This window comes from Haemorhous mexicanus, chromosome 6, assembly GCF_027477595.1.
Source record: "Haemorhous mexicanus isolate bHaeMex1 chromosome 6, bHaeMex1.pri, whole genome shotgun sequence".
Classification (NCBI taxonomy): domain Eukaryota; kingdom Metazoa; phylum Chordata; class Aves; order Passeriformes; family Fringillidae; genus Haemorhous; species Haemorhous mexicanus.
In genome coordinates, this window is record NC_082346.1 from 41,487,555 (window position 1) to 41,512,175 (window position 24,621).

Below are 24,621 nucleotides of genomic sequence, written 5' to 3' on the forward strand. Positions count from 1 at the left end.
GCAATCATTTTTCATAGCAATAACAGCAAGCAAGTTCTGCAATATTGTGCAATTTTATTAACAGGGAACTTCAGGAATCCTTTATTCATTCAAACTTGACCAAGCATTTAGACATTAGAATTAAGTACTGCAGAGCTGACAAATGAGTACATTGAAGTACAGGAACTAATATACCCATGATTTTAATGGTTTGGTCCTTCTTCCTCAAGATCTCCCACAATCAGTTGATCTGATGTAAGAGTTCACCTGAAACAGTACAGGGAGGTTTACACCTCAATTGGTTCTCCCCTGTTCCTGCTCGGTTTTCACTGAGTGATCCTGCTGCTTTCTCTGTGATAATTCAGATGCTCACTGAACCCTTCTAAGCTGATACAACTCACAAATTCATGAGAAACTGTACCAGTTAGTCTTCCCCTAGGATGGTATGTTTTACAGGCTTATGGCAAACTACAAGGATCTGTAAGGAGGAGCACTTGACATGAGGGAGACAAGCATCTTGTCTTTTTAGCAACAATGAACAACAAAATTGGAATTTCCTGTCTTGAAAAGTTGAAAACTAAATTTCAGTATATTCCTAAATTTCCTAAGACATATGCCATATGCTGTTACAATGCATTATCTTTACAATAATGGAATTGTTAGCTGTTTTACTTCTTAGATATGACAAGTTGATAATATAACAATTTGTAAAGAAAAATAATGTATCTGAAAAGGAAAGGGATAGCAACGAATAGCAATAGTTATTCATTTAAAAATTCACCTTTCAATTATTAAAATGGGAAATATTTTTACATACACAATATTGTTGCATTATTCTATTCCCCTGTGAAGGTAACATACCTTTCTTGCATTATTTTTATTTCTCCTGTGATGGAACTCAACTTATACTTTTAAAAGAATATATTTGTCTATAACTACTGAACTTGATTTTCTAAGAGAAGACATAACACTATGAAGCACGTTCTGTCAGACAAGATAGAAAAAATGGCAATCATAGAAATAAAAGTTCATATATAATTTAGAGACATAGTAAATAAACACCTATACATCTTTGATTGGGATGTAGTTCTGCATTACTAGATAGCCAATCCAATAGTCTGCAGCCACTAGAACACAAATACTTTTCAATAGTTTAATTTTCCGACGCACCATCAAGCGAAAACAATTTCCCCAGCAGTTTTGCAACTGCTAGATCTGGCATATGGGAAATGGTGGGACTAAACTACAAAGAATAGAAGAGTGCTGGCTGTCAAGGGACCAGAAGCAGGCCTAACTCCTAGTGTAGAACCACCTTTCAGCAGATTAGGTGCAAAAGCATACTATAGTGACAGCATGTACCTGTGTCCTTCATGCATACCTTTAGCATACAGTGTGGGGGTTACCACTGATGATCTGGGTCTGGATTGCCCCCTTCTTTGTCCTCATATTGCCTGATACATCATTGTGTGGGGAATTAATTCAGAAAACCAAGCTGGTAAAAAAGAAACCCAGCCAGACAATGATTAATTGATAAGACTTCCACTGTGCTAGCTCCCTTAAATCCAGTGTGTGTCAAGGGGGCAAAGAATGGGAGTGGGAGTGTAGGTGTCAAGGGAAGACAATTCCAAAAGAAGTGAGCTGAAAATGTTGTGGAACCATGTTTTTAAATGAAACATGCTTCCCTTCACTTCTTTCTAAGATACAAAATAAGTTTAAAAAGGTGGGGGTTTTTTGATTTTGTTGTTGTTTGTTTGCTTTTCCTTTCCTGATTTGTATTCCAGTTTGGCAATTTCAAAACTTTAATTTTACCTGTCCAGTCTGTAGATGACTCATGCCATGACTGATTGTTGCTCACTAATGTGCTCTAGAAAGAAGAATCCAATGCCCATCCTGGGGGAAAACATCTTGATCTGAGTTGCCACACCTGGGCAGATGCTGGATGGACAGTAGCACATGCAACACTTGGAAATGTATCCCCCTGTGTAGCAGACCCTGGACTCCACCATGCTCATATGGGCACCCACAGCACCCTCCACTGCTCTGCTGCAGGCCCATCACGGCATCCAGTGCACAGGGACACACAGGCACTGCTTAGCCCCTGCTCCAGATTATGGGAAATGGATAAAAAGTATACAAAAAATGACCACACTTTTGTAGGTACAAAAAATCAGTACTGCTATGGATCAATCATTTATTATGAAGACAATGAGAAAATTGGGAAGCTCACAGCACCTCTGAGGCAGAGCCCCTTCTGTGTGCTGCTCTTCAGCTGGTGCTGCTGAGCTGTGCCCCGGCTCAACTCGGGTTGTAAAAGCACAATCTAACCCACTGCCTGCTCACCAGGGAGTCATCAGCTTACTACAGCATCGCAGCAGCTAAAAACTTGCAAATCTTTCCTTAGCTTTTTGTTGTTTCTTTTCACTCTCTTGAGAAATAAGTTCAAAAGACATGTCTATTGTGCCAAGATTATTTTGGAGATGGTATTTTACTTGCATCCCACTCAACATGAACACTCTTGTTTCTCAAAACCCCCTCTAGACCTAGAATACACACTGATGCATCTGTTCATAAAAACATACAGAAAGCACAGTTCATAAAGATATTATCTCTCTTTTTATTTATTTATAGATTTACTTGGCACTTACTGGCCTAATGCAGCTATTTTCGGGACATACTTAAATACAGCATTAAGGGCCAACTACTCTGAGAGAATTATTGGCATTGCTACAGTTACATTGTGCTTCCAACACATACAGCTTTTATTCTCTTGTATCCATAGCTTTGAAAAGCTAGCTCAAGTACAAGTAAGAAAAAAAGAAATGTAAAGGGGAGAAAATTTACTTTCTGTTTATTGTAAATGAAGTCATTAAACACTGATTTTCCATACTTGAACTATCTCCCACTCATTCTAGTAAAATAAACAGAGGCGGTCTTTTCTTTTCTTTTCTTTTCTTTTCTTTTCTTTTCTTTTCTTTTCTTTTCTTTTCTTTTCTTTTCTTTTCTTTTCTTTTCTTTTCTTTTCTTTTCTTTTCTTTTCTTTTCTTTTCTTTTCTTTTCTTTTCTTTTCTTTTCTTTTCTTTTATTTTCTTTTTTCTTTTCTTTTATTTTCTTTTTTCTTTTCTTTTCTCCTTGCTTGAAATATTTTAGGCATGTTCCATCCATGGTTAGAAATCAGGCATGACAGTGGTCTAATGCAAAAATTTTGTCCATGGAGAAATCAGACATGACCATGGTCTACCCCTGAATGTGATCTTAATGTTTTATACCACTGACAAATCATTAACATCTGTTAATAACTCACCCAGCTGCTTTGTTAGATTGTTTTAAAAAAATCTTATGTACACCATAGATGTCTCCAACTCATAGTCTAAGTAACCTTTCCCAGCTGCTTAATCCTTATTTAAAATCTTACTTTAAAATACACACATTTTTTAACTATCCCATTTCTTTGTCTCCAGACAAAGTAACTTTGCTAACATCTGTTCATTCTCATTCCCCAATTCCCATCTTAAATACTTATTTTCAGCATGTATTTTTCTTGTAAATAGAATCCCATGTACTTTCTCACCTCCTAGTCCTTCATTTTCTCCTTTCTGCTCTTGCTCTCATTCCACTCTATCCCTCATGATTTCTTTTGACTGATTATATTTTAAATACAGTATTAATAGAGAGAAAAAGATTATTTAAACAGCTTCTCTGATTATCTCACACTAATTTAGGCTTGGGAAAAAAGAAAATGGGGGCATGCCATGAATCTACTATTTCTGAAGGGAATAAACAAAGGAAAAGGGGAACAATATACAGTAAAGGGTGTGTAGATAGTTGTTAGGGATAAAACTATGTAATGGAAATACTGGAACATTAGAAAATACCTACTGGCTGTGAGAAGCAGCGGGCTATGCAGGGACATTCCAAGGGAATTAAAGGGGACTTGTCACTGGGCACAATTTAAAATAGACTGGACAAAAGGTATGGTTTGGGACCAAGCAACAGGCAGAGGCAAGGAGAGAGGAGAGGGTGAGGGTGAGGAAAAGTGAGAGGGAGAGGAAGCTGAACTCAGCACTGGGATGGAGATTTCTGAGCACTGGTACAGCAGTGGCAGAATACGACAGACACAGCTCAAACACCTCACTGGGGAACGGGCTGTGACTTCAAGTGCTGGTTCTGCTGCAGTGGTCAAAACAGTCCAGGTCTGGATAAAATGCTAGCAGTCCTGCTACCATTCCCCATTGCTAAGAAATAACAGATGAATAGTTGAATAGATGCCCCATGTCCAAAAGAAATAAATCAGATTCATAAGTGATGTACAAGATAGTTCACATTGCACTGAGCACCAAGACTTCTAATGCTATTTCTTTCTCCCTGTTAAGAGTGTAAGAAGCACTGAGGCAATTTCCATAACTCAAAAAAGTTACATTACTGTAGGTTAGAGTGATTCCTTTTTTGACAGCAATACAATAGCATGAGGGAATCTAAACAAATAAAATAATTAAACACATCTATTGTATTTAATACAATATAACACACTATAGTACTACAGGGTGTTTTCTGTACAAACATGGCTGTATCTTTCCAGATCTGTCAGCTGACCCACAGAGCCAAAATGTTTCAAACTGAATTTGAAATTTTTTGTCATGAAAATTTAGTCATGCTTCTGATTATTGTAAATATCCTGTTTATCTGTAGATATCTTGAGATAGTACAAAAAAAATCCAACTGTTTTTGTATTACCTTTAATGTCTTCAGCGATTTCTAACTAGAGAAACAGACAGCACTACAATGAGTATATTTTAGAGGGTACTTAGTCCTAGGTTCTCTTCCTTTTTTCCTTTTCCTATTGGGCAGTGTAATGACAAAATAATTATTTTCTCATAACTGTAAGGCATGGTTTGATTCCATAACAGTTTTAGAGCTCTTCCATCAAATTTTCCTGTCCTGTCTAGAAGAGGGTTATTTGTAGCCTCATATTATAAAAGGAAGCATTTTCATAAAATTAAGACAATAACAAATGGAAGAAAAAAATTCCAGACCTTTCTTGGATTTAAATTGCAAGTGTAGAATGTGCATCTTGTGAAATCACAAAACACTGTCCACACCACTTCTTTGCAACTGCATCTTGCAGACACAACTAATCACTGGCAGGTTTTTCCAGTGCTAGAGAACTTCAATATAAAGAAACTTCACTTCCTCTACCAAGGAAGATGCTGTACCAGTACAGTCAAATATGTCTGTGTACATTTATTTCTCTAAAGCATGTAAATACATTGATGTGGATTATAGGAGAGAAACCCTCAGGCTCTTGTCATTTCACAAGTTCTTCCCATGTAGTTGCCAGTAATATTTACATGAACTTTGTAGGGACAGGAAATCCAAACATAGAAAGAATACTGTGCTGCGTCATTAGAATGAAAACAAAATATACATTAAAGGGATCTGAAACGGTTCTAGCTCATTGTCCAAACAGGAGGAAAAATTAAATAACAAGCAAAAAATTGTTAAGAGAACAAATGACTGAATGTATCTTGCAAATGTCCATAGTCAAAAGGATTGTCACTAGCAGGATGGATAATATTTAATATGTCTTCCAGCATGATTACCATGTACTCCCCAAATCAGCTGCTCAAGGAACCATCTGTAAGGGTTCACCTACCTGTGCCTGAGGAATGTAAAAGACCTTCTCACAGAATCATAGAATTGTCTAAGCTGGAAGGGATCCAGGGATCATCATGCCTGACTCTTAAGTGAATGGCCCAGGCGGGGATCGAACCTGCGACCTTGGCGTCACTGGCACTACACTCTAATGGGAAGATTCACCAAACCAAAAGTCTCAAACAAAATTAAACATTTTATATTTTATAATATTCAGGATGTAAAATTACATCTTGAAGAGAACCAAGGCCACTCCAAGTCAGCTTTGGTCCACCAGCCTTCTAGAAACCCAAAACATCCCTTCTGTATCTATCTGACAAGAAATTATACAACCATCACACATTCCTTCTTGCCCTGGCATTCTTTTTCTTTTGCTCTCTCTGGTAGATTGTCCACTTGCTTCCTTGTCTGAAAAGCTTATGCCATCTACTACTGCCTCTCTCAATTCCCCTATGATGGCCTCACCACTTGCTCCCTGCACAAGAGCCATTTCACTTCCTTCTGGTTCACTCCTGAAGTACGTAAGTAATTATTTAGGCATCTGAACTTGTTTTTATTTCATATTATTCCCCTAAAAACCTCACAGACAAGGAAAGAATTCTTTAATAGGTAAATAGAGATTATTGTTCTGTCTTGAGCTGAAGGTGGACATGGTTTATTTTGTGGATGTTAGAAATTCTAGGTTGTTACAGCTCACAAGTGACTCAAGAAACTGAGGGAAGTTTTGGTAAATCCAGTGAAATGGCACAGGTAACACATAACTTGAAGCATGCCATGCTGTCAAATAAAAATTATGATTTTAGGGTATTTCAGTCTAAAAAAGCACCACCTATTCATTTAAAAAACTCAAGAGTAGATTGGAGAATGTGTAATCAAAATTAAAGAAAAGCTTGAGAGATCTGTAGCAGTCTGATTTGATGATGCAGAAATTCAGTTTCTATCAAAGAAGGGATAGAATTATTTTAAAATCAAGAAAAGAATCTAGATTTACAGAACTTCCAAAAGTCTACACTGATTTGAAATAGGGATATCATCAAGCAGTTCTGGTGTTTGATCACATAGAACATAGTATCACATGAGGACATGATGAAGCCACACTTACACAGCTCCTTTTATCCTAAAAGATCTTGACACTCTTTATAAAACATACACGTGGTATACCTATGAATAAAAAAAAAAAAAAAAAAAAAAAAGCACATAGGAACAGAAATCATTTTGACCAGCACTCACAGCATCTGTTTAACAGTGTACATCAATACTGTTCTTTAATTCAGGGAAGGATTTAAATTGCAATAGTATATCTAGCGGAAATTATTAGCCCATGTGTCCTCATTAATTCCTAACAGATTGTACATAGAAGGAAAAGGAAGGGCAAATTACAGAGCACTGGATCACATCCACATCCAAATTATTAGAAACTGTAAAGTCCTCATTATAAAAAAATTGGATCTGTACATAAATATCCAAAGTATTTCAATGCTGAAATTCAAATGAACAAACCAGAGTATAAGCTGCAATATGCACACAAACCCTGTGAAAAATTGTGCCAAAGGCCACTGATAATTGAAGGAAATCTAATCCCAGAGAAAAGCCTTGACATTTGGATGAAATAAAGACATTAAGCTGAGTTGGTCAGGGATTATTTTTACTTGGTTCTTTTTCTTCAAAATGAAAAAAAAACATTTCTCAAGAAACTATCAGTTTCAATATATTTTTATACACTTCTTTTAGATGACAATGGATGTTGTTCTCAACATTTTCAAACAAAACCTTCTGTTTTTCTAGTTCAAAATTACTTAAAAGGCATTGAAAAGAAAGAAAGGGAAAAAAAGGAAGTGAAAACTTCCAAAATCCAAAATTAATTGCAAGAAGTTTCATTGGCCACAACTCATTGTTTTTCTAGGTCTTCTGAGAGTTCACTGCTCATTCCAATACAGAATATTTTGGTATCCTGATAATTTTCCCAGGACAGGAAGACTATTTTCTGCTTTAAAACTGTTACGAATCTAACTGGAGCAGTTGGCATCAAGTACCATGAACTTCACATGGCCTGATGCAAACCAAGTGAACTATGGTCACTTGGAATTGGTAACGTTGTATAAGGACAATGAACTCTTCCTTAACCAATGTTTTTCAGAAACAAGCTCCACCTCTGCCCATTCAAACAAAAAAGACCAAAAATCAAAGAGGAATTAATGATATAAAGGAAGTAGCTCTTGCAAAATAACAGATGGAATGAGATCGGAAACACATGTAGTGAGCTGAACTTTTTTAATAAGACCAAAATGACAGAATTGGAACAAAGGAACAGAATGGATAAACAGTGCACACAAATCAGCAGAACAGTTGTTAACTAGAAATGGGTCTGTAATGCAGATTCCAAGCCTCGATTTAGATCTCAAATTATTTTTTAGATTTGGGCCTTCAGATTAGTGATGTTGGTTTAGAATTTTTCAGAAAGAGTAGCAAAATTTTAAATCTCCATCCTGACTGCACAAAAATTTCCTCCACAGTTTCTAAGGTGAATTATTTTCCTCATATTTTAAATGCTGATGTTCAGGATCACACATGAGACCCAAAGTCAGTCCATATGAAGATTCTGATCTAAAGCTGAACTATGTAAAGAGGCATTACAGTGGAGCAATATGGACTGCAGCCTTCCCGCCAAAGGTGAGAAACAGCTTTAATAAAAGCAACCAGGAACATGTGATAGGTTGATCATGAAAACAAGCTATACCTAATAAGTTATTCTCTTGATAAATCAAAGTAAAATCTTTCAAAATAATGTCTCCTGGCTCTCCTTTATGCATTGATTTTGAAATTGCATGCTCATCCCAATGTGAGACTGTGAAGGCACAGCTATATCAAAAAATAGAAAAGACTGTTTCAACATAGAGAAAAAATAAAATGGAACTGGGATTATTTGAGTTAACTAGAGAAGTATTTAAAAACTGCCCACTGAATATATGTTTAAAATGTTAAAAAAGGTCACCCTATTCTATTATTAATAAAATAACAAACTACACTTTCTCCAAGTCTTTTATATGGTATTTGGCATAACATTCACCTCTCTTTGAATACATTGACCGAAAGTAAAAAACCTCTAAATACTCCAGTGGTATGAACTCATCTATCTCCACTGAAGTCAACACAGATCTGGAGGACAATTTGGTATTATTGTGGTGTGAGAGAAACCATCTCTCTTTCAGATATTTGTCTCAAAATGCATAGTGATGTCAAATTACACCTAAAACAGAATAGAGAAGTAAATGATTCAGCTAATTCCCAAAATATTTTTCCTGTTCACAGGAATTTCAGACACAGTTTCTTTTCAGATGTTATTCATTTGAAAGTTTTTGATGATGTGTTGTTATTTTTAATCTATTATTTGAAAACAGTCATACATTTCTTCATTTGTGTTGTCTATTAAATTGTGCAGATAACTGTTAAAAAAATTCTTCAGTAGGTTTCCATTTCCTAGCTACTTAATACCAAGTCACATCCAAATTATCATTTCCACACAAATATATGTTTCACAGTCTGTATGAATACTTGCAAAGGAAATTTTGAAATTGTTTTCAAGAACAGTGGAGTCACTAAAATTCAGCTGTATAAATACTGGTGATAATCAAAGAAAAAGCACATATAAAGGGAATCAACTCATAAACCTAGGGAAATACCAGCTAAAATTTTATTTCCACTTGTAGTTCTAATTTTCCAATGTGACCATTGGTTGCATGCATTTTTTGAGGTGTTAAAATGTAACAGCAAGGAAAATTACATGTTAGTGCATTTAGTTCAAAGTTATGGAACTCCTGAAAACATCATTTTTATGCCAGCAACCCAGTGTTAGGGAAATGAAAAAAATGAACAGTTTGGTTTTTTTTCCTGAGAATTCAGATTACCTCAGACCATAACCTGGAACTGTCAGAGACCACAGCAAGATCCTCGTTACCAGCTAGGCTTGCTTGACTGATTCCTCAAATACAATTAGCTTTCCCTTGGCTTTATACAGCTCCCTGTAATTCTCCTTTTCTCTCATCACCTACGCACCTGTGAGCTTCTGCATAAATACTAATTATCCAACAATAAAATGTAATTAGGTTCTGAATTTTGTATATTTGATTGAGCAAAAAGATATAAACTCTACCTGGAACAGCACTTTACTATTTTTAAATTTAAAGTCTTGTCCTATGCATCATGCCCTACTATGTCATTTTGTTATCCTTTGAAAGTCTCATGGATGAAAACAACATTACAGCCTGCATTATGCTTCAGACACAAAAAAGGTACAAAGTAAGGAAAACCAATTCTTTATCCTAAGATAAGACACTTCTCTCCTCCCTCACTTTCTAGAAAAGAAGGATCATCTAGAGCTCTTAATTAACAAATAGATCTTCTGTCTGGACTGTACCTGTACCAAAACCCTCTTGCTACGGCTGTCAATTCTCATACATGGACACACAAAAAAACTTACCAGACTCTGCATTTAGGAGGACAGGAACAGAGGTTCAGTACTTTATTTAATGGCTAACTTAATCATAAGGGTAACTGATAAATAAAATAGCTATTAGAAACTGTTCTACAAAAAAAAAAAAAAAATCAGCACATCTTTTTTTAATAATATCTCATCAGAAACTATTCCAATATATCTTGCAAATGAGAAAAGAGCTTCATTTAAAAGAATAAGTGGGATTCATAAAGCTAAAACAATGGATCATAGTTATCTTTATCTAGCTATCAGGAGTTTCTTAGAGTAGTGATCTTTGGTGTTCTAGCAGAGAAAAAAATAAAATTATTTTCAGATGTACACTTAGGAAAAAAACACTTCATTAAGCATTTGGATTCTCTATGGTTTATAAGCATGTACTTATATACTGTTCCTCCCTTGATGTGAGCAGATAAACAAATCTAGCATTGTTACTGTAGAATAATAGAAAATTGCTAAACACAGAAAAGATATTGCAAAACGTCATAAAAGAGCCAAACCATTTTCCAGGGTTTCAAAATAACCTTTGACAGAAACTTTATTTTCTCCAATTTTTTTATTAAAAACATGCACATACACAAAATATCAATGAGGCACTAAGCCACCAGTCCACTAGACGTGAGCCAGTGACATCTTCCCTAAAATCCTTCAGAACAGTAACTTAGATCAATGAGATTAGAATAATTTGAAATGGCCACAGGAATCTTTTAACCAAACACACTTCTTGAAAAAAAGGTAGGAAACTCAAAACACCACAAAAATTAAAGAACAAATGGTTCTTTCATACATCCTTTCAAGTAACCAATAGGAAGGAAACCCTAAACCAATCACCAAAACTGTAATAGCTGGAAGTGATACGGAAACTGTGGATTATCAATACCATGTTGGGAAAGATTAACACACAACAGTACTTAGAAGCACTGCAAGAAAGGAACAAAGTCAATAAAAAATTATAAGGAAACATTCTATATCCAAAGTTCAGAATTAAAGCCAATGTTTCACTTGAACTTTCAAGGCCATCAAAGAATTAATCTGCTATAGTAAATTGGGACCATTACAAAAGGAAAGGAAGAAGCATGATGTTAGGAACGTAGAACAAAATGATGGATGAGATCAAAGGATATTCTATTCTTGGTTTTGTCATTTGCTTTCAAAATGTAAGTATTTTGAACTACTACCATCTGCTGAGATCTGCAGAAATGTTACTGCAAAATCTGTGTAATATCTCTGAAAACATCTGCATCAACAAATCCGAAAAACTATCACATGGGTGCTGCCCACTTCTACAAAGAGCTGCAGCTAACTCAGTGGAAGAGTTAACTCAATGGAAGTCTCTTCAAATGAAGAAATGAGTTTAATGAATTTTTTTATTTGATTCGGCCCCTCAGTTTTACTTTGACTGATAATCTGATTTCTTCTGCACTGCTACTGTTCTTACCTTTCTTCCTACTTCTTTCTTTCTTCTAAAAATTCCACTGTTTATGGGCTTACATTTCAAATTTAAGGGTTTCCTAATTTTTACTTTTTATTGTGTTTTTAAGGATTGTTACAGCTAGACAAATATCCCCATACACCCTTTAATGCTTTACATTTCAGGACTTCAGATCTGAAAAGCCTTTTCACTACTAAAAGTGTGAAAAACTCAGTAAAAACTCAAAGAGACATGGGGAAATCTGTCCTTGTGTTCTGAGAGTTCACTGTGTGGTTCCTATCAGAAAACCAAAAGTATATCTGTTGACTGCCAATACAGATGTATAATTGAAGCATTTTCTGACACATGATATGTGGCTTACATTAAATTATGAATGATCTACACTCTTACTACAAAAAACATGACTTTTAATTCAGTACAAAGAGAAAAACAGGCAGAAGTAAAATCAAAATTTGAAAGCTAGCTACTCATTTTTTCATTTCAGTAACCAACATTAAGAAAAATCAAACTAACTTGAGCAAATTTTTGAGGTCATTTAATAATTGATATGCACATAAGAAGAAATATTCAGAAAAAAATAAAGACAAAAATATTTTAAAAATTTAAAATCATGAAGTCATTTAGCTTACAATGAGAATATGGAACATCTCCTCTTATAATTTTTATTAAAAATCAATGAAAATGATTTTGAAAGCAATATGGTATTTCCAATTACATATAAAAGCATTACTGCAGATATTACATATCCTAAGTGAATTTAACTTTAGCCATCTTCATGTCATAGCATTGTGTTACAAGAGTAAAAATACATGTCATAAGGAGATTTAACACCTTTAGATGACCTCTAATCAGAAATGTGCCATGCTACTCAAATTCCATCTGCCAAATGCTGTAAATACAGGTAAGTAAATATAAATGTCATTAGAGGCACAAGTTATCTTACTGGGAGAAGTTCTAGGCTTTTATTTTTGACAGCTTGTAATTTGGATATCTTCCAGTGTCAACAAAACCTGTTCAAGCATGATCTTACCTTGTTTTCACTACATCAAGGGGATGCATCAGGCAAATTTCTACAAGACCTATAAAAGAATAACAAAGAAAGGCCCAATAAACATTTGTACAAATAGTAATTTAATTTTCATTGACTCCAACATTTTTTGAAATTTGAAAGGCAAAGTAAAAACCTACACATATCATTGATGACACAGTACTCATACACCTCATAAATTAAACATGTGTTTCTGCCGCGTGTGTAAACCATTGGGCTTTCCAACAGTGAACAGAGCTAGTTATTCACTGGAGTGGGCTAAGTGAGGGCTTTAGCTACACAATCAATTTAATCCTTGTTTTTGCTCAGTTTTCTGACTTAAGAACAGCAGGAACATTTGACTGGCATGATAAATAAATACATCAAGTCCTGTTGAGAACAGCGAAGGAAGGGAGCTCAGGTTGGCACTTGCTTCTTTGTCATACAAGAATAATTCCTAAGGACACTGCAGGACTGCACTGGTGGCTCAGATGCACTTGATGTTAAGATGACTCCTGAGCATCTGAGCTGCAGCCTCGCTGGTTCTTTGTCCTACCCTGCCCTGTGCTGATGCTGATGTGTGGTCCTGGCTTTTCCTCTTTGAGTGTGAGTCTCTAGGGGCCAGTGCCAAGGCAAGAGAGATCTGGAAGGTCCCAAATGCACCTGTCAACACCACCTTCAAAGTTGGCTCTATCATTTTTTCCACCTGATGAAAAATCCATACATAACCCAGGGAGAATTTTCTAGTTAAATTTCTAGGTTTGCCTGCTCTCCTCTCCATTTGACCTATCAGCTTCATTATAAAGAGCAAACAAGTAGTAAAAAGATGTATTTATCAGGACACTGAAAAAGTGTGTTTTAGAGATCTGTCAATCTGCAGACACAATAAAAACTACTACACAAATCTTACAGGACTTTGAAATGCCAAGAAAATACATGCATTTATTCCTAGATAATAATTACATGTCTTTGCAATTTCTGTGCCCTGGTTATTAGGACCCTTAAATGCCCACTCATGCTTTTTACCTAGTGTAATAAATTCAATGCTACATCATGAAGAAACAGGTCGTGAAGACTACTTATTCCAATGTTTGAATGCATTTATTTACTTTATTTATGATTATTGTAAAAATAATTACAAGGCCTTTGTAATAAAGAATGTTTTGATGAGTTGGAGCTAAATTTCCAAAAGTCTTGATTCAGGAAAGCATTCTTCTTCAAGTTAAATTCCTTTCTTTAGGTATAACATATAATCCCACTGAAACTAAGCACATGCTCATGTTCCACTAGATGCTCTCCTATTTCAGATGTCAATGGATTAAGTTCCACAGCCTGTCCTCTTCCTTTAATGGCACACACCACATCAGAGCTTAGGTGTTACTAAAGTTACCAGTCTCTAGCATGGTTTGTTACATGCTAGGCAACTCAACTACTTTATTTTTCTAAGAAAAGTATTGAAATTAACTCAAGGAGAAAAATCACATTTTGAAATATTGCACACAAAAACTATGGAAAGAATGGAATTTTCATTTTGGCCCTATTCTTTGACAGACTTGATGGAAGAAAGCTCTTGGTGGGCTTCATGCAGGAACCATGCCCTGCCTGAGTGGCACACATTGCAGTATGTAATCAGTATCACTTCTTTTCATTATTAAATGTAATCTAAGGGAGGCCTAAAGTTTCATATTTTGATTATTTTAGAACTAATAAGTTTAGTGTTTCAGATAGAACAGGAAAATTGTGGATGTGGTTTAAAGTTTATATCAGAGAACAATCAATTTCAAAACATTATCTACTTTCTATTTCAACTTTATGCAAATCTTCTGAGTAACACAGATACTTACTAGATAAGCCTTTACACTGAAACAGAGCATTAGCAGAGGGAGGATTCTCATTCTAGTCAAAGGAGATGTAGCCAATAAATGCAATAGAAGTTTTAGCTCAGCCTATATTAAACACCTATATTAAAAATGATAATTTATTTTCTGCTTGATACAGTTTACATATTGAACATATATATTACTGATAACTGTTACATATTTATCCCAAGGAATAATAAACTATTTATACAACAAGAAAGAATGGCAAAAGTCTTTGCACATGAACACAAGTAGCTTTTGGAGGTAGCAACTGAAGGAGAATGTAAATTGTAATGTTAAAATTCTTCATTAAATGTTTTTAACAGGAATTTACATTAAAATTGTGAAGATGTTAAAATGTTTAAACTGAGTTCCTAACATAAAATACTTGCTGTGATTTCTCATTCAACAGAAACAATTTTCATTATTTTCTATCATTACAGTCTAATGCATAACGATTGAAAAACATAAAGTTTTCCAGACAGCCCCTGATCCCTAGTTTTGAATTTGAAGGACAGTATCAGGTTAATATTTATGATCATTGCTTTTTGCTGTATTTTATTTTCTTTCCATGTAACATTGGGGTTTTTTTTCAATTTTGGATAAAAGGAAGACAACATAGGTGATATCAGCCAAAGAATATTAATATCAGTAGTAATGAGATTCATTAAAAATAATGCAATTTTTTTCAATGAAAGCAAAAGCTGTCATCATTATTTCTGTGCAGGTATATTTATTGCTGTAATTATTGTCCAAGAGTTGCTTCTATTTTACTAAAAAAAGATCATATCACATTTCACGTAAGGGAACCGTCCCAAAATCTATAAACTGCTCCAACAGCTGCCAACAGGTGCTTTGTGAGTGGAGCTGCAACTGAGTATTTCAGTGCTGGCAGGGGGCACAGCCTATGAGGTTTTTCCTTTCCATCCACCCTCCTTTTCTAAGCTCTCTTTTTCCAACCTTCTCCCCCTCTCCCCGTTTTTGATCTTCTATTCCATCTAATTTTGGCAGATAGAGCCTACAGTAGGGGGCCAAGCATGGGGCCAAGGGTTGTTCACCCTATTCTGTTTTTGCAGCATTAATGACCATTTTGGGAGAAAACTGTAGAGTGCCAGAATTTGCCTCTATTTTCTTGGTCCTTGTAGGATAATTTTTAATTCAGGCATTTTTCCAGCAACTGAATCAGATGAATTCCAAGGTCCTTGGCAAGAGCTCTGTTTTGATAAGTTCAGGATTCTATTGGTTATCTGCCTTTCTCAGTCTTTCCTTTGTCTCGTCATATAATTACACACCAGGTTTTAAACGATGTATAGTTACTTGATTTCACCAGACTGAATTCTTCAAAAGATGCAGGGATTATGACACAGCTCTCTGATGAGCACCAAAGGACTGCACACTGTGCAAGACACTAATGGAACAGCTACAAACACAAGCTACATTTTTCCATCTACTATAGTAGTCATGCAAATCATTACAACATCCTGCTTGATAGCCTGCCCAGAAAGTGTGGTGGCCCTACTAAATTACAAGCACTCTGGGATGTGCTCAATAAAATAAAATATATTGCCCTTTCTTTAGCTAATGTTCATCAGCTTTGTGACAAATTCAATTAGCACTATGAAAATCTAATTTACCAAACATCTCTATTAGGATGCAATAGATCTTAACTTGTCACTCTGCAAAGACTACTGTTTACAGACTTAAAAAAAAAAAAATAAAGTAGTTAAAATAGTTACAGATACATTGTCCAAAAAATACACTAATCGTCCCATTGGTCTCCTTGGTGATGTCACATGCAAACCAACCCAGAGTGATATACGATGGCCTAATTATGTTTAAAACAACTCTGATCCAACCAGCTGAACAAGAGCCCAAAGGAAATATAGGAAAGAACAAGTACTGGGTCAGTCCAACAATTGTTGTCTTCTGGGTGGGAAAAAATTCCCTGTGAAAACCAAATACTGACCATAAAACAAGACATAATCAAAATCTGTGTGTTGAAGAAATAACCAGCTGTCATCATTGACGTGCTCTGAGCATACACAAGTGGAATATCAAGAACCAAGAAGGGAGTCCAGAATTGTATTATGTAAAACATTCTGCTCAGTAACTGAGCCCATGGAGGGAATAAAATGACAGAAAATGTTGACCCCCAAACTGACCCTCCTCAGTAAATCATTTTCCCTTTCTCAACTAATATCTTCTCTCTTTAAATTGTTTCCCATTATGGATTACATTACATTTCCCTCTACAAGATTCACACTTAGAATTTCAAACTGGCAATTTCACATACTTCTCTTCAATGCAAACATTTTGGTGACTGGTGGCTATTTTGAGCTCCTTTGTTCTTTGTTGCTCTATTCCATCATTCACGCAAGTCTTGTATCAATAATCATACATGGCTTGAGAATACTTTGACACTGTTTAAAATGTGTTGTAATTGTAACAATCCATCTGGCAAAATGTGAAAGCTTGAGATTTCAGCAGCACAGGATTATAGCTCTCCTTGTATCTGCAATGGTTTCCATACTTCATCTATTCACTGCATATGGAGAAAAATTCAATCTAGCTAACAGATAAAACCAGAACCATTTGGGGTTTGGAATGCCTTAGAAGAGGACTTATATTTTTATCTCCAGCATTTCATTGATCCTCAAAGCTATGAACTGAAAAGTGTGAAGTGCCTGTGACGGACACTGATTTCTTTCAAAAGCACCTGAGCAGCTCACCCTCTATGAGTTTTCTGCATCATACATGAACACAGATTCAACACAGATTCAAGAGATGTAGAGCATGACCCATGTGTTAGTTCAGACAACCCCCTACAGTGTAGAAGCCATTATGCACCCTCCTCCCCTTGTGTTACTCATTTCCCTGGAATAACACAGTCACTGGAGAAACACAACAGACAGGAGACTGGTCAGAGAAAATGTGGCAATAAACACATCAGGCGCTGTATATTGTATAGCTGGAACAGCTGATATTTATTTTGGCTTTTACATGGATATAGTTACAATGTACGAAATGATCATAAATATTTTATGTGTACTATACATTTCCTTCTGAGAATACAAGTCTGACAGAAAGAATCTCATGTTGATCTTGGTATCCTAATCAAAACAATGACAAATTCCTCTTAAACATGCTTTTCTCTTGGCTAAAGCACTCCGTTTCGACGGATGGAGCACGGACTCTTCCTGATTGTAATAGCACTATTTCATAAACAATCAATGCCTGGGAAAAAGCATCCCTGCAGTAAATTCTGCACGGGTTAATTAATTTCTATCAGCTGGCTATCTGACTTAATCTTCACAGACACATACAGCTTTTACCTTTCTGTAAGGGTACACCTTCCTCAGAAAAGTCCACAAAATGTTAGGTTCACTGGGCAGCCAAGGCTCACTCCCTTCCTAGGGAAGCAGTAATGTACTGTGCCTTTCTCAATTGTAGTACATGTGAACTAGGCTCCAAGGAAAACTATACAAGAGCATGCACAGACTGTGCTGAGAAAGATCTACCTGTTAGCCTTTACTTAAGAAAGTGACACTTATTTTAACTCTTGCCCAGGATTCTATTTAGTGATGTGGTATGGGATTAACTAATGGTTCCCTGGAGATCCTCACAAACATTGGTAAGGAGCCAAATCAATGCTTTCCTTAGAAAATGTAGAGAAATGGAAAGTTACTCCAAAAAGTACTCCATAATGGCAGTGCTGTATTCATGAGTCATTCTTCCTCAGAGACCTAGTTTACACAGAGAAAATACACTAGAAAACATGTTAATTAAAAATGTTGTTGAATATGACTTTCCCCTTGGTGTAGACAAGGATGTCTGTGTATAAAAATGTGTTGGCTGATCACAGGAGGATCCCAGGAGGAGCTGCTGATTTACTGTCACATTTTAGAAGAAGTCTTTTGCCTGCCTACAGGAGGAGGTGGGTCATGCTCAACTTCTTGTTAGGTAGCAGTGTTCCTTAACAGATGCGACCTGTCAGTGCAGCACTGCTATCTGGAATGGCTATCCCCAAAAGCAGAGTTGGGAACAGTGATTACCTGTTTTTCAAAAAAAGAAAACCAAACCACCCTGGACTTCAGCAGCAGATGGAAATTTTTGTTGTTTGGTCTGTACTATTTGTGCTGAAAGAGGTCATTGTTCTCACAAGTCTCTCCATGACAGCAATTTAACTTGTGTTCAAATAATAATGGGTCCTTGGTTATATGGCATAGCAAACAAACATTCTAATCTTCAAGGTTTCAAGTAAAGATTCCTCAAGGGCAGGAGAATCACATCCTAGATGTGTGGAAGACAGGAGCTGGAGATGAGTGTGTCAGGCAGCATTTTGTCTGGACCAGCTGTTGCTCAGCCACAATCCCCTTCAGCCTCCAAGTCCGAGCACACAGACATAGCCAGGAACATGCTGCTGCTCAGTGCTCACATCAGAGTGTTCAAACTGCTCATCTTTGGAGCTCACAATTCTAGCTAGTATCTGCTGCATTTTCACTGCTGCCTGCCCAGCTAAAGAGAACATTATTACCAGATGGGGAACTGTTCAATTCTATTGCAAATATAAAACAAATGTAATTGTAGTCTATTATTTTTGCTGAGCTTTAAAACTGGGTTACAGCAATTAAATGAATAAAGACAGAAAATGGTACACATCTTCTTAAATAGTCTGAATAATTGATACTCAAACCTAAGTTGTGATCTATACCTGGGCACACTTGCACAAAGCTTTGTATCCTTGGAAGGGCAAATTCCACCTTCAGATAATACATGTGTATACAAGTACTGAGAGGTAATTATAGTAATGATAAAACAGTACTTGAAATTCAACGCTCATCAATAAGTAACATACTGAGAAAGTATTTGTCTTGCCTCAGAGACTTTGTTGGAAAAATGAAAAAAATTAAGTCCGCTGAGATTATTCTTATATTTTAGTTCCTTTTTTCTGTCTTATTTTTATTGGATGTTTAGATTGCTGACAAATGGTCCTATCAAGCAATGGTAATTCCCATTCACAGTAGTTCTACCCTAGTATAGGCATTTATTCAGTCTAACACAAAACAAGCTGATACCTGTTGATTCAATGTGAGTGGGATAGTTGTAAATATTCTCATCAGAACCATGATGAGCAAATGTCTGCCTAACTTACATTTAGCAGAATTCTGCAATATTTCATCAATGTATTTTTTGCCTATGTGGTAAAAAATATCTAGCTTTAATGTTCAAAGCACGTATGGAAACTGCTCTAAATTTAGCACAAATTTATTCATTGTTTGATTTCTACATTCAACATTCAAGGCACAATCAGTCAAATCAGGAAATTATGCTCATGCTGCCAGCAATAACCACATCTTTATACCTACTGCTGCCTAGAACACAGCTCCATGAATCTCTTCACATGCTTCACTTAAACTGCTCAATGCTCATTTATGTTCTCTAAGTACTGAGTAAAAACAAAGGCCATCTTCCAGTTTAATTTGATTTTTTATTTGCTGCATACTTTAACATGAAAAAATTAAGTCCTTGTTTCACAGACCTACCAACTCGATTATCCTCATGCCTATGGCTTGACTAATACTTACATATCTGTCATTAGAGAAATCTATGATGATTTGGAGGACTGAGTTAATTTTAAATTATGCACAGTTAAATATATTTATAGTAAGTCTAGAAGGAATTCTCAAATCAGCCAGCAAAAATCAGTGTCTCAAAACAAAGAATCTTCTACTAGAGCTACATGTCGTTGGAAGACAGGTTCTTCCAGACTCCAATAGCATATACTACTTTCACAGGGATGCAGTTCCAATTGCACTACTCACACAGAGCCTTTCTGAGGCAAAATGCTATGTAGAAACGTTCTTTGGATGGTAACATCCACAAAATTTGCATTTATGACATAGTCAAAAATACAGTTTTAGAATTCTAGACTTTTCACACATTTACCTGATTCTAAATACCAAACCTTTACCTCACTGTTCGAGTGAGGCTAAATAGCATGGAGTCATGCAGTCTAACAAGGTGACATTTAGGTACTGACACAAAATATAATGGAGCAAAACACAGCACACAACACTAAAAAAACCCAAATATTTTCTTCAAGTTATTAAATTTTATTCAGGTCACCAGAATTTACCATTTAGAATGTCACAGGAATTTGATTAATTTTAATTATAATTTAAATTCTTATTTTTAAATAGTAATAAAAACATTAAGATATCAAACATCTTTCTAAAAATACACTGAGTTGGATTCACAAATATTTTTGTTCAAAGTTGCTTTTTCCAAAATGACTAGCATGTAGGAGCTGTTTATATAGCTAACTGATCTTTTTCTTTAGTTAGTCTTTCTGATGCTGTATTAGCATTGAAACTTTGCATTATAAAATAAACACTTGCAGTTTACAAACTTCAGTATCTGAGTCTCTAGACACAAGTGAAAGGCTATATAGTGTGCAAATTCTCCATAAATTTTTCAGCAAGTATTACAGGCCATTATGTCACTCAGATATGACATATTCTTTCCTTCATGTGTGTCTGAAATGGAAGTTTTTTAAACCATGACTGAAGGGACCACTGAGGTCAGCCCTGGGTTACATGATGTTTGTGTCACTACAGCTTCAGATATTTCAATGCATATTGAATCAATATTCCCGCAACAAAAATGTGTAACTGATATTTTTGTTGCTGCTATAGTAAAATGCTTCTCAGTAAACTTGTTTTCATAAGAAGTTTGCCCATTCATACGTCCCAGAGCTGTTGTAATCTTCATTGCTAATGCTGATCTAAGAGCATGGACATAATTTTATTTCTTGACACATTTAAAGTTCTCTAATGAATAAAGCAAACAGCTTATGGCTGCTCGGACTGTCACTCGATTGCCCTGGAGGGTTTTAATGTCTTTAAAATAGGCCTCCTAGTTTGTATTTAACTACCTTGCCCACAGAGGTCTGAGGGGTAAGGCAGATCAAAGATGTGCTGGCAACATAAAAAGCAGCTGTCCTTCATTTACCTTTAATTAGCTACATCTGACCAGATTCTTTATGGCCTCTTTGTCGCACATTCAACAGTCTATAAGCCTTCTGACCTGTCCTTAAGGACTCAACCATTACAAGAGTTTCAACAATACACAAATGAAAAATATGAGACACAGATCTTTGAAAAAATATTTGGTATCACTATAGAAATACTACCCGAGGCAGTAGTATTTTGGATTTATCTGCAAAAGCTACAAATTGCTCAGTATTTGGAGTGTCAAAATGGAATTGATGCTGAGCTTAGATCAGCTATTTACAGTTCTCTGTGTACTACTCAACAATGCAGTGAATAAAATTCACACAACAAGGGATCCTATGGAGAATGGAAAGCCAAGCATGCGCCTCGCCTCTTTGGCTAGGACACAAAGTTGCTCCTGCAGGAGCTGTGGCACTCACTGTAAGGGAAATCACAGACCTTCCCCTCCTCCTTTTCTTTTTTCCTCTACTCTGCACAGAATGCACACCAATTTCCAGTAGGATTTTGAAAGTTCTGTTGCTGCTGCAGGATCAATAAGCGGTTCATGTACATTACAACCTTGTAGTCATGGTGTCCTGAAAGCTTGTATCATCAAACTCAGGCCCTTATGGAATCAAAAGAGCTGTTAAACACAGCAGCTGGAGGGTATGCTAAGTTACTCAAGTTATTGGTACTCAATCACACTGGTCATTATATTAACCCACTAGATGGACATCGTCAAATTTCCTGGGTTGTGGGTCAGGTCTTTTCATGAAGGATTAGCTAAGAAAAGAAAAATATAGAAAAGATATATACAAAGCAGAAGGGTTTCAAAATTTGATTCTGTTGTCTAAACTATCCCTTTTTATTGTCCTCTGTATGTAAAAACAATTTATAAAAACCTTAATTTTTTTTTCAAAACTCCAACCTCTCAGGCTTCCCTAGGAAAGTTTTAGTTAATCTGATCTCCATAGAAGTTAGCACACCTTCCAAAGAATTTGTGGTGAGGTACATAAACAACCAAATAACCTTCCTCAGTGAATGTACATTAGCTAGCAGGTGTGGCTGGAAGACTTATTCTTCAAGAAAAGACTCTACTTTGAGCAGTATACAGAAGTAACTTTCTCCCCAAGACCACAAAGCTTGTGGGATTACTGTTGCATCTCAACCTGACTCACACAGTGCTCTTTTCTAGTACACAGTGTACATGTACTGTATACAGTGCTTGACCCAGCAAGCTGGGTATAGCTGACAGACTTATTCTTCATTTGTTACAAAGGCATGCATCTTTCCTCTCTCATTTAAAAGATTTTATTTTAACCAGGAGTCAAATCTATTTCCATTTATAACTAAAGGAGAAACATGCATGAATAAATAAAATTAGAGTACTTAAAAACCAATTAAGCTTGCTTACTTTTGTCCCATAATTCTAAAGTTGAGACTAATGAAACAGTTATTAACAAGATGTGGATTTTTTCATGCTTTTTTAACATCAATATAAAGACATATCGAAGTACACAGATGCATGAATAATGAAATGTGAATACCAGTTTCAGTTCAGGTGAAGAAAGCAAATAGAGATACACCAAGTAATACTGAATCTGTAATATAGATAAGGGCAATTTTCCATATACTAGTCCATGTTACACTGAAAATACATCACCCTTGACTGGGACTCTCCTGTAATTCCAAAAACTGTCAAAGAAACAGATTGCCCAAAGCAAACCTAACTGCAGGAATAGGAATGGTCCTAAAATATTACCATTACAAAGTACTCACATAATGTAGAATAAAAACTTATTCTTCTTCTGAATCAACAACAATAAATCATTCTTCTGGGTACAAATATCTAAACAGCTTAAAAACCCATAAAAATTTTGTTTAAAATATAAATGCAAGGCATGGAACAACTACTGTTTGAGACCCTTAGAGCAGTCAGCTTTGGAATGGCCGCTGAAGTGAACAACACTACAAATGGGCAGAAGTGCAAAAAATGTATTGTGAAGTGTCTTACTCTGGGGGAAACCATACAGTCACAATGTGATCAGCTATCTTAGGGTGAGGGTGAGGTCTCACTTGTGCTCTTCACTAAATTTCAATGGCTTCAATTTCTTGCTTTTATGGGAAGACATGTTTCAGAAATATCAAGGAGAAGTAATTCCAGTTTGAAAACTTCCTTTTGTTCAAGATCTATGAATAATATTTTAGACAAACTACACTCCAAAATAAAGTATACATGCTGTAAAACACTACTTATGACTATAAACATATGTTTCAAATCAGTGATTTTATATGAAAATACATGAAATTTGGCCAAAATAATAGCTAACATTTCATCAGGGGAAAGCTCAGTATTGAATGTCCATGGCCTGGAAAATGAGACAACTGACCACAAAAAAAGGGAAAAATTCCAAAATTAGTTTATAATGATATGTAGGTTTGAAGAATTGCTGCCCCTTAACATAGCAAAATGTGTTCATTTTAGTTTTGTAAACTGGCTTTCTAGCACTCTTTGCTAATCTGTATTTGAATGATTCATGAAAAAGTTTTGGGTCCCCTCAAGATCAAGTTGAAGAGCTTTTTCCAAACTCTCCACTAGTTGCTGCAATATAAACGGAGCAATCCATGATTTTTTCTGTTTAGTGTGAACTGACAACTCCGTGGCTAATAAGGATTTATAAAACTTTTATGAAAACCTCAACTACTTTTAGTTCCCTACATATTGAAAAGATTTATAAACCAAAAGTATAGGTAAATTAACGTTGTACAAATGTTCTAGGTCCATTTGAGATAGCTACTAAAAAATTTTGTTAAAACAAACTCTTTTTACTGTTTAACAATGGATACTACTTAGAAGCAAATTTAGGACAATGTTTTCTCCCATTTCAACTGCTATAATTTAGACTACTGAAAGCATTTTTCACAACAGAGCTTCTTAATCTTTTACACACCTAAAACAATATTTAAAATTTTTAGGAAAATAAACATTAAGGCTTTAAAAGTTTAGATTTTCACCCAATGTTTGAATATTCCTGACGTTTTCAAATACATTTTTGTTGGGGTTTTTCTCTGTGTCAGTAATTGTAGCATTACACATTAACAAAAGAGCACACTACTTTCAAAAGTTAGTTGACATGTCACCAGTTTTAAGTTTGGTTTTCCATTAAGAAATTTGTACATATTTGCAGGCAGTG

General features: G+C 35.6%; 1 protein-coding gene across 1 annotated transcript in view; it reads right to left on the reverse strand.

Moving 5' to 3' along the window:
• The window catches only part of SLC25A21 (solute carrier family 25 member 21), a 235,143-nt gene that overhangs the window by 88,469 nt on the left and 122,053 nt on the right, over positions 1 to 24,621 (reverse strand). The window contains exon 2 of the mRNA XM_059849939.1: positions 12,580 to 12,628. Within this exon, the coding sequence (XP_059705922.1) occupies positions 12,580 to 12,628 (49 nt within the window). The remainder of the gene's footprint in view (positions 1 to 12,579; positions 12,629 to 24,621) is intronic.